The sequence below is a fragment of the Apodemus sylvaticus genome, chromosome 2 (assembly GCF_947179515.1).
Source record: "Apodemus sylvaticus chromosome 2, mApoSyl1.1, whole genome shotgun sequence".
NCBI lineage: Eukaryota > Metazoa > Chordata > Mammalia > Rodentia > Muridae > Apodemus > Apodemus sylvaticus.
In genome coordinates, this window is record NC_067473.1 from 187,323,956 (window position 1) to 187,339,611 (window position 15,656).

General features: G+C 38.2%; 1 protein-coding gene across 4 annotated transcripts in view; it reads right to left on the minus strand.

Moving 5' to 3' along the window:
- Window positions 1-15,656, minus strand: part of Dennd5b (DENN domain containing 5B) — a 130,438-nt gene that overhangs the window by 100,866 nt on the left and 13,916 nt on the right. For 2 of the 4 annotated variants that reach the window (XM_052175333.1, XM_052175335.1), the window contains exons 2-3: window positions 6,506-6,571; window positions 2,175-2,284 (exon numbers count right to left, since the gene is read on the minus strand). In XM_052175333.1, the coding sequence (XP_052031293.1) occupies window positions 2,175-2,284; window positions 6,506-6,571 (176 nt within the window). The remainder of the gene's footprint in view (window positions 1-2,174; window positions 2,285-6,505; window positions 6,572-15,656) is intronic. The other 2 variants (XM_052175334.1, XM_052175336.1) reach the window with 1 other exon arrangement.

The following is a 15,656-nucleotide window of genomic DNA, read 5'->3' on the forward strand; positions in this document are numbered from 1 at the left end:
GTTCTAAATCTAGGTAAGAGGACAATGAAAGATTAACCATCATAATGCATATGGTGGTTTGAATAGATATGCACCTCCCCCCCCTGCAAATGCATGTGTTTGAATGCTTGGCCCATAGGAGTGGCACTATTAGGAGACATGGCCTTGTTGGAGAAAGTGTGTCACTGTGGGAGCAGGTTTTGAGCTCTCCTAAGCTCAAGTTAAACTCAGTGTGGAACAGTCTCTCCCTGCTGCCTGGGAATCAAGATGGAAAAACTCCCAGCTCCCTCTCCAGCACCATGCTGGCCTGTATGCCACCATGCTTCCTGCCATGACAATAATGGACTGAACCTCTGAACTGTGAGCAAGTCCCAGTTAAATGTTTTCCTTCCTAAGAATGTGTCTCTTCACACCAGTAATACCCTAAGACAATGCATATCTGAAAACAACAAACCTGAAGTACCTAGCAGGCATCTACCAAGTAACTTCCTTTCCTTACAATCAGGCCATAATGGAATCTTTTATGTTTCTTGGTTCTACCTTTGAAATTTTCAAGAACTACATCTATAACAGATCTCAACTGCCTGAAGGGGCTTAAAAAGAGAGGACTTGGGGTTAAGGGAGTGTTGCACGGCGGTGTGGGGGAAGGGAGTGCCCAGGCAGGCCCTTGTCTGGGCACCTCTTCACCCTGAGGACCACCACACACACACACACAGGCATGGTATAGAATAGAGCTTATTCAGGGTAGAGGATGGGAGTTAGTGGTAGAGAAAGGCAGAGAGAAAGAGTAGAGAGTAGAGAAGTGGAGGCCGGCCATGACCACGTGGAGAGAGTCCAAGGGGCAGAGAGGTGAGAATGGGATAGAAGAGAGCAAAGAGAGAGAGAGCAAATAGAGAAAGCAAAGAGAGAGAGGAGGGGCAAGTAGCCCCTTTTATAGTGGGCCAGATCTATGGGGCGGGGCATACCTGGCTATTGCCAGGTATGTGTGGGGTGGAGCTTAGACAGAATACCAACACTGCCATCAGTAGTTTCTGTGTCCATCTTGTCTAATCTCTTATTTGCTTATATTGGGTTTCTTGAATTCTGTTTGTTATGGAGGTGATGAAGGTCTAAAGTACGACCAAGCCTTCCCACGATTTAAAGATTATATTTATTGTTACTGTTTGTATGCATACACATATGGTGTGTGGGGTACTGGTTAAGTAGGTGTCTGTGCTTTGAAGTCAGAGGACAACTTTCAGGAGTTGGTTTTCTCCTTCTACAGTAGGATTTGAGAATAAAACTCACATTATCAGTTACCTACCAAGCTATCCTGCTTGCCATCCTGAGAAATTTTAATCACTAGTGGGTAACATATTACAACGATTCAGATGCTTTAATCAACAAATTTCTAGCAATGTTTAAATGATGCATGTAGGCTCCTCCTCTTTCCACCCCAGGTATGATGATCATAACACCTGAGAGACTGAGTTTCACCTACATAGTAGAAAGAAATCAACTCTTACATGTTGTTCTTTGATCTCTACATAACTGAGCCCAAATAGAAACAAACAAACAAACAGTTTTAAAGTTCCTTTCCATCTTCATGATGTCTGTGAAAATGATAAAATATAAGCCCAGTATACGTTACTGCTTGATATACAGAAACCTATTATTCTCCTTCCCTCAATCAAAGTGGTTTTCACTGTTTAAAGCATCAAACTCAAACGCAGATGAATAGTAGGAAATAAAATGGACTTGAGGTTCTGCTGTATATTACTAACAAATAAGATAATGTGATAATGGCTGTGGGAAATCTGACCATCTTCTCGGAGACTCAATTTCTCCATCTGTAAGACAGACAATATTATATTTCTAGGGTTCTGCACAGATATGGCTTTGTGTTTAAGAGTACTTGATGTTGTCCAAACCGACCTGAATTTTGTTCCCAACACCCATATTAAGTGGCTCTCAATCCCCTCTGGCTCCAGTTCCAGGGGATCTGATGCCATCTTCTGGTTTCTGTGTCCACTAATACACATGTAGCATACATACAAAAACCAGACACACATACATACACTAAAAAACGAAATCTTAAAAATGCTATTTCTCATATAATTTAAAGGATTAACTGATTTAAATGATACATTTATCATTTATATTTTAATAAACTAATAGCATCACTAAAAAAAATGGAAAGAAAAAAATATATATACCATGTTCACTGCATCTTGATCAAAAGGGTTCCATTCTATGTTCTGAGGATAGTGGGCCAGAACTTTGGATTTGAATGTTCTTCTCAGAGGACTCTGGTCAAAATTTTCACCTATAATAAATAATTGATAATCAATTAATAACTGGAACTTAAAAAGGCATAATTTAAAAATTATTATAATTATTAAAGATAGGGTATCTCGGTGTAGCCCTGGCTATTCTGGAAGTTGCTCTATAAACTAAACTGGCCTCAAACTCAGAAATCCACCTGCCTCTGACTCCTGAGTGCTAGGATAAAGGGTGTGTACTATCATGCCCGACGCATATATATCTGTATATCTATATGTGTGTGTATATGAGTATATGTATATATATACATATATATGTGTGTATATATATATGTATATATAGACAAACATTTACTGATTATATGTAACAACCTTGTTGAAAAATATTTGTCAATTGGAGAATTATCAATAAAAAAAAGTCTGCACTCAGGAGGTAGAGACAGGTAGATCTGTCAACTCTATAAAGTGAGTCCCATCTCATTCTAGTCAATGTTTTACTGTAACACCTTGTCTCAAAAAATCAAAACAAACAAAAATAAATAAATAAAAAGTAAAAAAAGACAAAGAAAAAGAAATCTGAGTTTAGAAACCTTAAAAATAAAAAAAAACACTAATCTTATTGGTGTCATATAACTACTACACCATATATCAACATAAGGTGATTAAAAATTTATATAAAGCTGGCGGCGGCGGTGGTGGTGCACGCCTGTAATCTCAGCACTCTGGGAGGCAGAGGCAGGCAGATTTCTGAGTTCTAGGCCAACCTGGTCTACAGAGGGAGTTCCAGGACAGCCAGGGAACTGGCACACAGATACAGGTTTTTAGTGACTGAATCAGCATATCAGAAATATTATTGTTGGGCTGTCTAATGTAAAATACACTAAACACATTAACTTTTTAAAGAAATAAGTAATTCTATGCCCAAGTCATCACCTGTCAAATCTCTAGAAAGATAGTTTATATTATATATGTACATTTACATATATATGTACATACATACATATATCTATAAATAGACACTCTATATGTTGTCCAGATGACCTGAATTTTGTTCCCAACACCCATATTAAGTGGCTCTCAATCAGGTGCAATAGATATATCTATAAATAGATATATATGTATCTATAAAAAATACATATGGACTGGAGAGATGGCTCAGGGGTTAACACTGACTGCTCTTCTGGAGGTTCTGAGTTCAATTCCCAGCAATCACATGGTGGCTCACAACCATCTGTGATGGGATCTGATGCCCTCTTCTGGAGTGTCTGAAGACAACTATAGTGTACTTACATATAATAAATAAATAAATCTTTAAAAAAATAAATAAATACATATAATTCACGATGGGTGGTGGTGGCACACACCTTTAGTCCCAGTACTTGGGAGGCAGAGGCAGGTGAATCTCTGAGTTCAAGGCCAGCCTGTTCTACAGAGTGAATTCCAGGAAGGTCAGGAATACACAGAGAAACCCTGTCTCAAAATCACCACTCGCAACAAAAATTTTGTGAGAAGTAGTCAAATTTGTTTTTAATTTTCTTGACCAGATTAATTTTCATAAGAGTTGTTACTCCCAAATACCTTAGTTTTATAAGTTAGCTTGATCCTGAAGGATCTGTTTTAAACATCTAGTGTCAAATAGTTGGTATCAAGGGGTTAGAGGACCTCAAAGAATTCCATCATTTTCTGTGTTGTTCTTTTTTCTTTCTTTTATTATACAGCTCTGGCTCTGAAACTCACTTTTTAAGTTTTACTTTTAAGTTCTAATTAAGTACAAACTACAGTTATGAAGAAATATCAATGTAATTTACTGGTATTTGCACAATTAAAAGTATCACGATGCCATCAGACTTAGAGACACTGCCATCTTGCTAGACATGACTCAATTTCCACTTGGAGTAAATATATGAATAGACATAACAGCTTTGGATTGTGTAAAAGTTTTTTAAAAATCACAGAAGGGAAATGTTACACACTAAAATTTTCTGGGAAACTACAATTAGATATCTAGGAACTTAATTTAAATGTATTTGTGGAAAGGAACTAAATTATGGCTTTTAGTTGGTATCCTTGGCAAATGATCATTTTCTTTTGGAATCTCCTGCTAAGTACCATAGCTCTGTAGTCTGTAGCTCCATATTCTAAGAGTTGAGAGCTTTCACTTCCAGGAGAGAAACTGTTAAGGACATCCTAAGGCCGGTGGTGGTGGCACACGCCTGTAATCCCAGCACTCTGGGAGGCAGAGGCTGGCAGATTTCTGAGTTTGAGGCCAGCCTGGTCTACAGAGTGAGTTCCAGAACAGCCAGGGCTATACAGAGAAACCCTGTCTCGAAAAAAACCAAATCAAAAGACATCCTAAAACTAGGTGTGGTTTCTCCTGTCTGTAATCTAAGCAGTTGAGAGGCAGAGGCGTGAGGATTACTGAGGCCAGCCTGGGCTAGAGAGTTGAGTCCTTTCTCAATAAGTAAACAGTCAAACAAATGCTCCCTTAACAAATTCATCAATTTTTATACCTTGCTACTAGATTACCTATGACCAAAAGTCATGCAGATAAATATTAAACTGTCTATGTGACAAAGGATTCAGGATTCAAAACTGTTCACTTCTGTATAAATGATTCTCTTAAGCTGACACTTGAGTTTGTGTGAACACTAAAATAATTTATATTTCTTGCTTAAAAAAAGAGATTAGATTTCATTTTACTTTATGTCCATAAGTAAATAAATACACAAGAAAAAGTTCCTGTAGTTCTAAAAATCTGTGCTACTAGGCTGGGCATGGTAGTGCACACTTTTAGTCACAGCACTTGGTAAGTAGAGGCAGGAGGACCACTGTGAGTTCAAGGCCAGCTTGGTCTACATAGTGAGTTCCAGGATAGGCAGAACTAAATAGAGAACCCTTTTCTCAAAAAACAAACAAACAAAAAGCCCTATACTACTGACTCAGCCATTGTCATAGCAAAACTCTAAGAATCCTTCTCTTTGGCCCATAATCTAAGACCCAGAAATGACTACTTTTATCTATAATAAGTAAAGTGCAGAATACCACAGGAACAGAAAAACAGCATATAACCCAGGATAAAGCTATTTGTAATACTTACCTTTCAGTACATTCCTGCCTGTACATGGCTAAAATAGCAACATCTTCATTCAGATATCAAGTTATAAATGGGATAGAAGATAAATCAGAGAAGTCATTACAATGCCATCTTTAATATAATTGTTCTGTTGCCTGTGGAACACCAGCCTTCTCAAGGGACAAGCAATTTACCTCCAAACACAATATCACAAAACCATAAAACATAAACAGCAACCTGTATCCTCTATCACCGCCACCACCACCACCACCACCACCACCGCCGCCGTCATTACTTATGCCACTATTAACATTCTACCACCACTACCTCAGTACCACCACCACCACTGTTAACTCTATTACCACCCCAGCTACTAGCAACACCACCACCAGTTCTTTTATACTGTTAAAAAAAAAAAAAAAGAGCAACAAGATCACTGCTGTATGTACAGATGTCTTGGCAAATATTATTTTGAAATAAATTAGGGAAAGAATCTGATACCACTGGTAAGAATTTAGAAATGAGTGAATGTAGCCATTCTATTCTTACTAACATCCGTGGGAGAGGGGAAAAAAAAAGTTCCAGAATTACCTTAGGGACCCACAAGCCAGAACAACCTACTCTTTTCATTTTGAATACATATTTTTATGTCATTAACTCAAAATTTATCGCTAGGGCTAAGCAGGAAAAATGACTGGGTTTGGGATTTAGGATTCACATGAAATAGAAATTGTATATAAACACCCTTAAACTAAAATTCACTCTTTAAAAATAGTCCTCAAACAAATAAAGACTGTAAATTTCAAGTATTTATACTCTTGTAAGGTCCTATGTTAAATTTTTACCACTGCTTAAAGATAGTTACAATGTTAATATCTTTGCTGTACCTATATACAGCCCGAATGTCAAAACAATATTACCAAATAATCTACTAAATTTCAGCTGTAATCAAACCTCTCCTCCAAGAAAACATTAAAATACATGCCAAGACACCTTAGACTGGTAAATAAAAGTTTTTCAAGGCTTGAAACAAATGCAATCTTTGTGAAAATTAAGATGCAGATGAGAGAACAAAATATAAGTATCATCTATAATTTTGTCTAAGCAAATTTAAGAAACATTATATTAGGATGTGGGGTGAATTAAAATTAATAATTTCTAATACCCCAATTCATTTTTAAACTATTTTTACCTGAAGTTGTATTTGCAGTATCTTGGCTCTTGCCATGACGATCTGCTTCTAGCCATTGGTACAAAACTACATAATGTAATAGAAACAAAAATCTTTATGAACAAAGCAAAATCAAACAAAAATGATATTGAAGAATGGAAAATGAGAATAAAAAAATTAAACAAAAGCAATTAAATTTGAGACATTCAGGTCAAGCACACAGCTTAACACCAGTGATATGTAGCTTATAAACAAAGAACATGAGTAATTTTAGCACAATAAATACTAGTTATCTGTGACAGTTATCTATATGGAGGAAAAGCACATACATTTTAAGATTAATTTCAGAGAAATATCAAGAGAAAGCTAACAAAGTATGATGGTAAAACTAAATGACTTGTATAAATTGTATTGTGAGCACTGCTACCTAGTACAATGGGTGTAGCCCAAAAAACTACTGTCCCAAAAATGCTAACAACGATGTTGAAGGACAAGGGCTCTCAGTCACTGCCAGTGTGAGAGACAGTTTGGTACTTCCTCATAAGATCAAATAACGCTCTGGACATACAACTCCATAAATCTAGTCTCATAAGTAAAAACATCACATTTCCAGAGGAATAGTTTATACCTGATAAGTACTCACCAAAACTATCAAAGAAACCAGAAACAAAGCCTGAGAAACTGTCACAGCCAAGAGGAGCTTCAGAAGATGTGACGACTAAATGCAAAATATCACCATGATCCTCTAAGAGAAAAGGAACACTAGGCAAAAACTAAGAAATCTAAATAGGGCTTCCATCCCTCAACTCCACCTTGTATTGTAGGAGTTAGAAATCTAGGTTATCAAAGAGGTTAGGGACTCCACAGGAAGAGCAACACAGTCAAATAACCTAGACCCTTGGGGGATCCCATAGACTGAACCACCAACCAAAGAGAGAACATGGGCTGGACCTAGCTCCCCTGCTCCACCAGATATATGTAGCAGATGTGCAGCTTGGTCTTCATGTGGGTCCCCAACAACTGGAGTAGAAGCTGTCCCTGACTCTGTTGTCTGCCTCTGGATCCTGTTCCCTATAACTGGGATGCCTTGTCTTGCCTCAGTGAGAGAGGATGTATCTAGTCCTGCTGGGACTCAATGTGCCAGGGTGGGGTGATACTGGGGAAGGCTTCTCCTCAGAGAAAGGGAGGGAGGGAGTCGGGAATGGGGCTGTGTGTGAGGGAACTAGGAAGAAGGGGTGCTGATATTGGGATGTAATGTGATTAAATAAGTAAATGACAAAAAAGAATTCTGGGTTGTAGCTACAAGCTTTTCCACCCCCCTTTTTGCTCCCAGGATAACAACTCTGAGTAATAATTTATTAATAAATGCTTAGGCCATTTATTAATAAGCTTCAGCTTATTCCCCAAGTAGCCCATTACTTATGTAACCCATTTAAATTACTCTATAGTCAGGCAGTGGTGGCACACACCTTTAATCCCAGCACTTGGGAGGGAGAGGCAGGTGGATTTCTGAGTTCAAGGCCAGCCTGGTCTACAGAGTGAGTTCCAGGATAGTCAGAGTTACACAGAGAAACCCTGTCTCAAAAAAGAAAAAAGAAACAAACAAAAAACCTACTCTATGTCTTCCACATGGTTAGTCTCCTTCAGTTTCATGCAACTGTCTCCAGAGTTCCAGAGCAAACCTCTCCCTCCTGACTTCTTCCCAGAAGTCCCCTCCCCTTCCCTACCAGATATCCCACCTTCTAACCACACCTCAGCTCTTTATTGGCCATAGGCTATTTTATTAACAGGTGATGCTTCTATACAGCATGTAAGAGATTCTACACTGGGTCTTCAAATGTGGCTTGAAGTCTCCAGAAACCCAAAGACAGAGTTCTATTTCATTAAATGTCCCTCTTACACTGTTAGGTCAGGCCCATTCTCAAAACAACAGGTTAAGAATATCTAAAATGTCATCTCTGAGGGTTGAAATAGTACTCACTTGTGTCATTTTTACTAGGATTTTTAGCAAACATCTTCCACATGACTTTCAGTTATGCCTTCAGGACTATATATTATCTTCTCATTCCAAAGTGACATAAGATCACCTGAATAAAGTATTAGCTCAACCTTTCAATCCCATTAGATTCAGATACATTATTTAATAACTCTACTACATCATAATTGACTGATACAGCCTGTACCTCTACCTCGCTTTCCCCTTTCTTTTCTCCTGTTCATGCTATGCTAATTTAACCTCATCTTGGTAAATAATATATGATCTTTCATGTGACATAGCTTCAACAACTGTAGCTGGACTGTGTACAAACCAGTTTTGTTTATTCTTTATGGCCCTAGCATTGTTTGGGGACTAATCAGCATTAAACCTGTACCAGCAACCTTAGAGCAAGGCTCAGTAACAAGGCTGTTCAGAAAATAGATTAAAACAAAGCTGTGTAAAAATCTGTGTGAAGAGTTTTTGCTTATGACACTTGTATGAAAATAACTTGTAAGGAGGTATTAGGAGAAAATAGATGTTATACATCTTTCTGAATACAGGGGACTATCCAGGATGGGTTACTAACTCAGAAGGTAGAAAATGGGAAAGTTATTAATAAATCTATATGCATAGCTACTGAGCTACTATCTGAAGTTAGAGATGGTTTTCCCTGATCATCCAATATCCAAGTTCAAGTAACACAAATTTTCTGTAGGATGACTCTGAAGTACCAGAAACAGAACATGCTTAACAAGATCCAGAGTAGGTAAACATAAGCAGCTGTGTCTACAAAATATGTTTAAAAAACTTATGTACAGTATTATTATACTCTGAATCTTGGTACCTAGGAGGCTAAGGCAGAAAGAATCTGAGGCCAGCCTGGGATCCACAGTAAGACCCTATCTCAAAAAAACAAACAAACAAAAAATCCTCTAACTCTCTGTTAAAGACAAAATTCCTTAAAAATCAAACATTTCGTGTGTTTTTCCCCCTTACTTACCTTCTGAATTCAGACTATACCTTCCAGCATATCACAATTACTTTGTGATATATCTTGAATGAGAATAAAATACTTAGTCCATCTTTCAGTGCTATTACCTTAATGTTCGTCATTTAGCAACTTCTAGGCCATTAAGATCCCCTAAAATACAACCAGATCTAGGAGCTCTCTGTTGGCTTGTGTATGTTTGCTCGCCCAATTTCCCATTAAATGACAGGGAAGTCAGTAACTGCAACAAATGTACATGTACAGATTGACAGGTTTTTAATAATTAGTTTTATTGAGATATACCATTTAAAAATTCAATACTCTTGGGGCTGGTGAGATGGCTCAGTGGTTAAGAACACTGACTGTTCTTCCTAAGGTCCTGAGTTCAAATCCCAGCAACCACATGGTGGCTCACAACCATCTGTAAATGAGATCTTATGCCCTCCTCTGGTGTGTCTGAAGACAGCTACAGTGTACTTACATATAATAAATCTTTAAAAAAAATTCAATACTCTTTAGCTTTCTTTTTTTAAAATAAGATTTATTTATTTATTATATATATGAGTACACCGTCATTGCTCTCTTCAGACACATCAAAAGAGGGCACCAGACCCCATTACAGATGGTTTTTAGCCACCATGTGGTTGCTAGGATTTGAACTCAGGACCTCTGGAAGAGTAGTCATTGCTCTTAACCACTGAGTCATCTCTCCAGCCCCTAGTTTTTTCAATGAGTTACACCAGCAACTTAATTTTGAAAACAAATTACATCCACACAAATATCCCTATTTGCTAAATGCTTTTCCTACCTGATTCTTGGCTTTTTTCAGCTAGAATATGGAAAAATTAGTGTTTAGACAATATCTAAAAAGACTCAAAACACTTTTGGAGGAGGGATACAGTGAGATGGCTCAAGGCTCTTGCTCTAAGCCTGATGCCCTAGGTCCTAAGCCTGGGAATCACATGGTAGAAGAGAACAGACTTGCACAAGCTGTCCTCTGATCTCTACTTACACATCATGGCTTGGAGCCCTCACCACCCACTAAATAAAGTGTAAAAATAAGGAAATAAATTAAAAAATTAAGGTTTTCAAATGAACTATTTTTTTCTGTCCAATCTTATTCATATACTAACTTGGGAACTTATAGAAAAAATGTATTTGTAAGAAAATCAGCATCCAACTTACGGATTTCAAAATTAATTATGGCATTACCTTTAAAAACCAATTTCATGCAAATATTCTGTGGCATGGCTGTGTGTGTGCCATATGTACATATGTACATGTGTGGTGTGGCTGTGTGCATGATGATGCACAGGTCTGCATGATAATGCACGAATGTGCATGTGTGGTGTGGTGTGGCTGTGTATGTGTCGATGTATGTACGTAGGTGTATGAAGACCAGATGCAACATCAAGTTTCTTCCTCTACTGATCTCTATGTTTCACTTTGAGTTTCAATATTTTATTCAAGTTTTATTTTAAGTGACGCTGATTACACCATTTGAAAGAGAAGATATAATTCCATTAAAAATGGAAATTCTAAAATGTACTCATTAAAGTACTAAAAAATAAACTGAGTGGTAAGAACACATCAGAAGTCCAATTTACAGCCCCAGTGTTGTCAGCAGATGAATACAATCGCAGAACCTCTGCCCAGCTCAGAGCTGAGGCTCCAGAAAGCTATGTCATACTCTGGTGCAAGGAGAAAACAAGAACCCACACACAACAAGAGAGGATTAAGTCCTAAATTACTGGCTTCATTGCATCCATCCTGTTTACCCTAAAATAACATAGTAACACAAAAGAAGTAACTACCACACCCTGTAGGCTACTTCTGGGGTAAACAGTAAAGATGGCTAGAGTGGGAACAGAGCATGAAGAGTGGAAGAGTTATTTTAAAATGCACTTTTCAGATGGGTCTGTCTGTATCATCAAGCCACAAGCATTTCAGCAATTAGATTTAAGAAACTAAAGTTCAATACCAAGGAAGTCATAATTTTATCTGTTAATACAGATTTGCAAAGTGCCAATTACTAGTCCCCACCTGCAGCTACTCCTAGATTAAAAAAAAAAAAAAAAAAAACCGAAATGAAACAAAACCTGGCATCTATACCAGGGCCAAGTTTCCCTCAATTGAAAAGGTTATTTTTAGAACTGAGTTTCTTCTGTTCTTCTGAAACATTAACGCCTTAAAGGCAAATCTTTTTTCCCCCCAGACAGGGTTTCTCTGTATAGAAGCCCTGGCTGACCTGGATGTGTTTTGTAGACCAGGCTAGCCTCGAACTCAAAGAGATCTGCCTGCTTCTGCCTCTGGAGTGCTGAGATTAAAAGTATGTGCCACCACACCTGACTTGAATCTTTATTTAATTTATTCATTTTATGTGTGAGTGCTTTGCCTGCACATAAGTATGTGTATCATAGGCATGTGTATCACATGGTGTCCATGGATATCAGAAAAGGATATCTAATCCATCTGCAAGCACAGACAGGATGGTTGTGAACCACTGTGGTTCTGTGTGATTTAATTTAGGTGCTAGGAGTTTAACCACGGTCTTCTGTGAAGGCAACCAAGTGGTCTTAACTGCTGGACTATCTCCCTGCCCCAAAGCTGAATCACTTTAAATCTGGAGGTCTAACACAATACTCGGAAATATCTTTTTCCTTGTTTGTTTGATACAGGGTCTCATATAGCCCAGGCTAGCCTTAAAATTCTTATGTAGCTGAAGATGACCTGCCACCCTCAAGGGTGGTAATTACAAGTGCACTGTAACATCCTGTATGACAGCAATTCTCACGTCCCAGACATACAATATTAAACAATATATTGAATTCTGGAGTCTCTATTTCTGCTGTGTGCTTGTGGATCAGATGTAAGCACTCAGGTACCACCCCAGTGCCATGCCTTCCTATCTGATGTCTTGCTCCCTATCATGATGATCCTGGATTATAACCCTCTGAAACACAAACCCAATTAAATGTATTTAAGTTGCCTTGGTCATAAATTTGATAGTGAAAAGACACTTGCTTTATAGGCCTGATAACCTGGGTTCCATACCCAGAACCTAAGTAAAAGTGGAAGAAGAAAGGTGACTCAAAGTTGTCCTCTGATTGTCCCATGTACAAATGTGCCCTCCCTATACTTTATAATAAAAATATTAAGCCGGGTGGTGGTGGCAGCGCACGCCTGTAATCCCAGCACTCTGGGAGGCAGAGGCAGGTAGATTTCTGAGTTCGAGGCCAGTCTGGTCTACAGAGTGAGTTCCAGGACAGCCAGGGCTATACAGAGAAACCCTGTCTCCAAAAACCAAAACAAAACAAAACAAAACAAAAAAAATATTAATTTTTTAAATTCTGAAGGTAGTTACATTCACAAAGTTTAAATAAAGGATTGTATAGTGTTTACTTATGTTTGTCACGCCAGTTTTATACTAAGCTTGTGGCCACTGACACTGACAACCTTGCCATCTGGTAGTTGACAGTATTGGTTTGATACTTAGCTTAGCTTCTATGTATATCCTAAACCAATTAGGCTGGAGTTGCTCACTATGGTCGAAAAGCACACATGGGGTTGAACTGATACTTGGCTGTTATTCTGTGGTGTTATTGTTTCCTGCTCTCCAATGGAGACTGACAATGTTATCCAACTCCTTATTCATCTCTGGGTAAATGGAGACACTGAACTTTGCCCTGAAGTTCATATTAATGTGAGGCTGGAATTGTTCTTTCTTGTAGTCATCCAGTAGCTAGAGAGGTAGCCCTCACAGCTCAGCACCACCAGAGGGCCCTAGACAGAAGCCCGCTGATATCAAAGTCCATACTGGAGCCCAAGTTGATGTGCTCTCTCTTGCTCTCTGCCTTGACTTTAGCATTTCTCTCTCTCTCTCTCTCTCTCTCTCTCTCTCTCTCTCTCTCTCTCTCTCTCTCTCTCTCTCACACACACACACACACACACACACACACAGAGAGTTAGATGAGAAGAACAAATCAGGTAATCTTCAGTTCAGAGGTAGGTTAATCTTCCACAGTAATCTCTATGCCCTACAGTGTTCTCTCTGCACTTGTACCAAGTACTACCTGTACTTGTTTGGATTGTGCTTCACTTTGGCGATCTCAGCGTGGCAAAGCCTGAGCTGGTAAACCCCAATCCAGTCTCAGACTTTGTTTTCTTTTTTTCTTTTTAAAAACTGTGTGTATGTGTATATATGTGCCTAAGATATGGCTCAGTAGATAAAAACACTGACTACTCTTCCACAGGACCCAAGTTCAACTCTCAGTAGCACATGACAGCTCACAACCATCTGTAACCCCTGTTACAGGGGTTCTGTGCTCAATTCTGGCTTCTGCAGGCATCAGGCACATAAATGAGGCACAGGTATACCCTACAGGCAAAATACCCACACACATTAAAATTTCATTAATTAACTCAACATTTTAGAATATAAAATTTGCAAATGGCAGAACTAAAATCTGATTTCAGGTATTCCATCTCCTCCAGGATCCACATTTACAATCATGCTAGACTGTTTAATTTAAATGGCCTCAGGTTTGGAAAGTGAAAAGACAGAGGGCTGGAGAGAGGGCTCAGTGGCTAAGGTCCTATATTATTCTTCTAGAGGATTGGAGTTCAGCTCATACTACCTATGATGTCAGCTCCAGGGATCTGACACCTACTTCTGGTCAACATAGACACTTGCACCCATGTACATATATGCACATAGAGACACATAAATAAAAACACTTAAAAAGTAACTGGAAATAAATGAATACACCTGGACAGCCCAAGTTCCTTATTCTCCAGAAGTCTAAGTCACAGATATAAATGACTAATTGTTCACAGATTTAAAAAAAAGTATGTATGTTTTGAACCAGATGTACTCCTTGAGGACCAGATATATCATTTATTCTTTTCTTGTAGTACTAGAGATCATCTTGTATAAACAGGCAAAGTGAAGGTGTTATTTAACGATCAGAAGAGATTCATTCAGAGATGAAAGTATTCTAGTATCTTAAAGCATAATAAACTATGATGATTATTTTGGTCATTGTTTCCCATTCTCAAAAACTATGTGATTGCTCCACAGCTTAGTTTGTTAAGAGAAATTAGACAGTCAAACTTTTCCTTGAGTGTCTACTTTCTATTGATTATATCGGAAGCAGCATGAAAACAAAGCAAGACAACCCACCACGAATCCTTCCATCCTGGAACATGAGAGCATGTAAGAATGGAAACGAGGCAGGGACTGTGGGAGCCCATGAATATTTCAGAATAATGAAAAAGTATGCCAGATAGGTTTACCTGCAGCTGACTAGAAACTAAAATTCTGACCAAAGCCAAATGTTTTCCTTACATAATTATTTAGCACTTTTCAGTTTCTTCCCCATTAATACTTTATTTTTTCTCCTTTTCATTTTTAAAGACAAATACTATATCATCACTTTTATTTTAGGTAAGAGCATTATAAACTAAAAACTAAACAAAACAAACTGTACATCCCTAATTGTTGTTCAAAACCTGAGAATCCAAGTGTTTACACAGAAGCAAAAACAGAGGTAAGAATCACTAGACACTCTCCACTCTAAAAGTGGGAGAGGGGTGTGTCTACCCTGCTCTTGGGACCCTTTCCCTCCTACTGGGTTGCCTCTTCTGCCTTGATAAGAGAGGGCTTGTGCCCAGTCTTACTGTAACTTGTTAAGCCATATTCAGTTGATTTCCCTGGGAGGCCTGTTCTTATTTGAAGAGAAATGAAGGAAATACAAATCAATTCTGCTTAGCCATCAGAAGCAAACGCTACTCTTCCCTACCTACCTTTTCAGCCTCTTATATCCTCTATCCTACATTCCAGATACAAAAGCAACCAAGTTCACCAGAGTTCTTAACTTCTTTCAGCAATAACAAATAATAATGAGCACTTACTATGTGCCAGGCACTGTTTTAAGCACAAGTGTCTGACAAGAGGAAACAGTACTATTTACATGAGATAAAAAAAAGATTTTAAATAACATTTCTAAGGCGATCTGACAACAGAACCTATACTCTTAAATCCTGCCGTGCTGCAATTTTAAAGACAGTAACTTTGTATCATTTCTTTGAAATATACATTGCTTCACTATCCCACATACAAGTACAGCTTTGGTGTAACCTACTGAAAACTGCTGAAGCTTACTTACTAATCAATCTTAAATCACAGAGTACTAGTTTCTGGTACT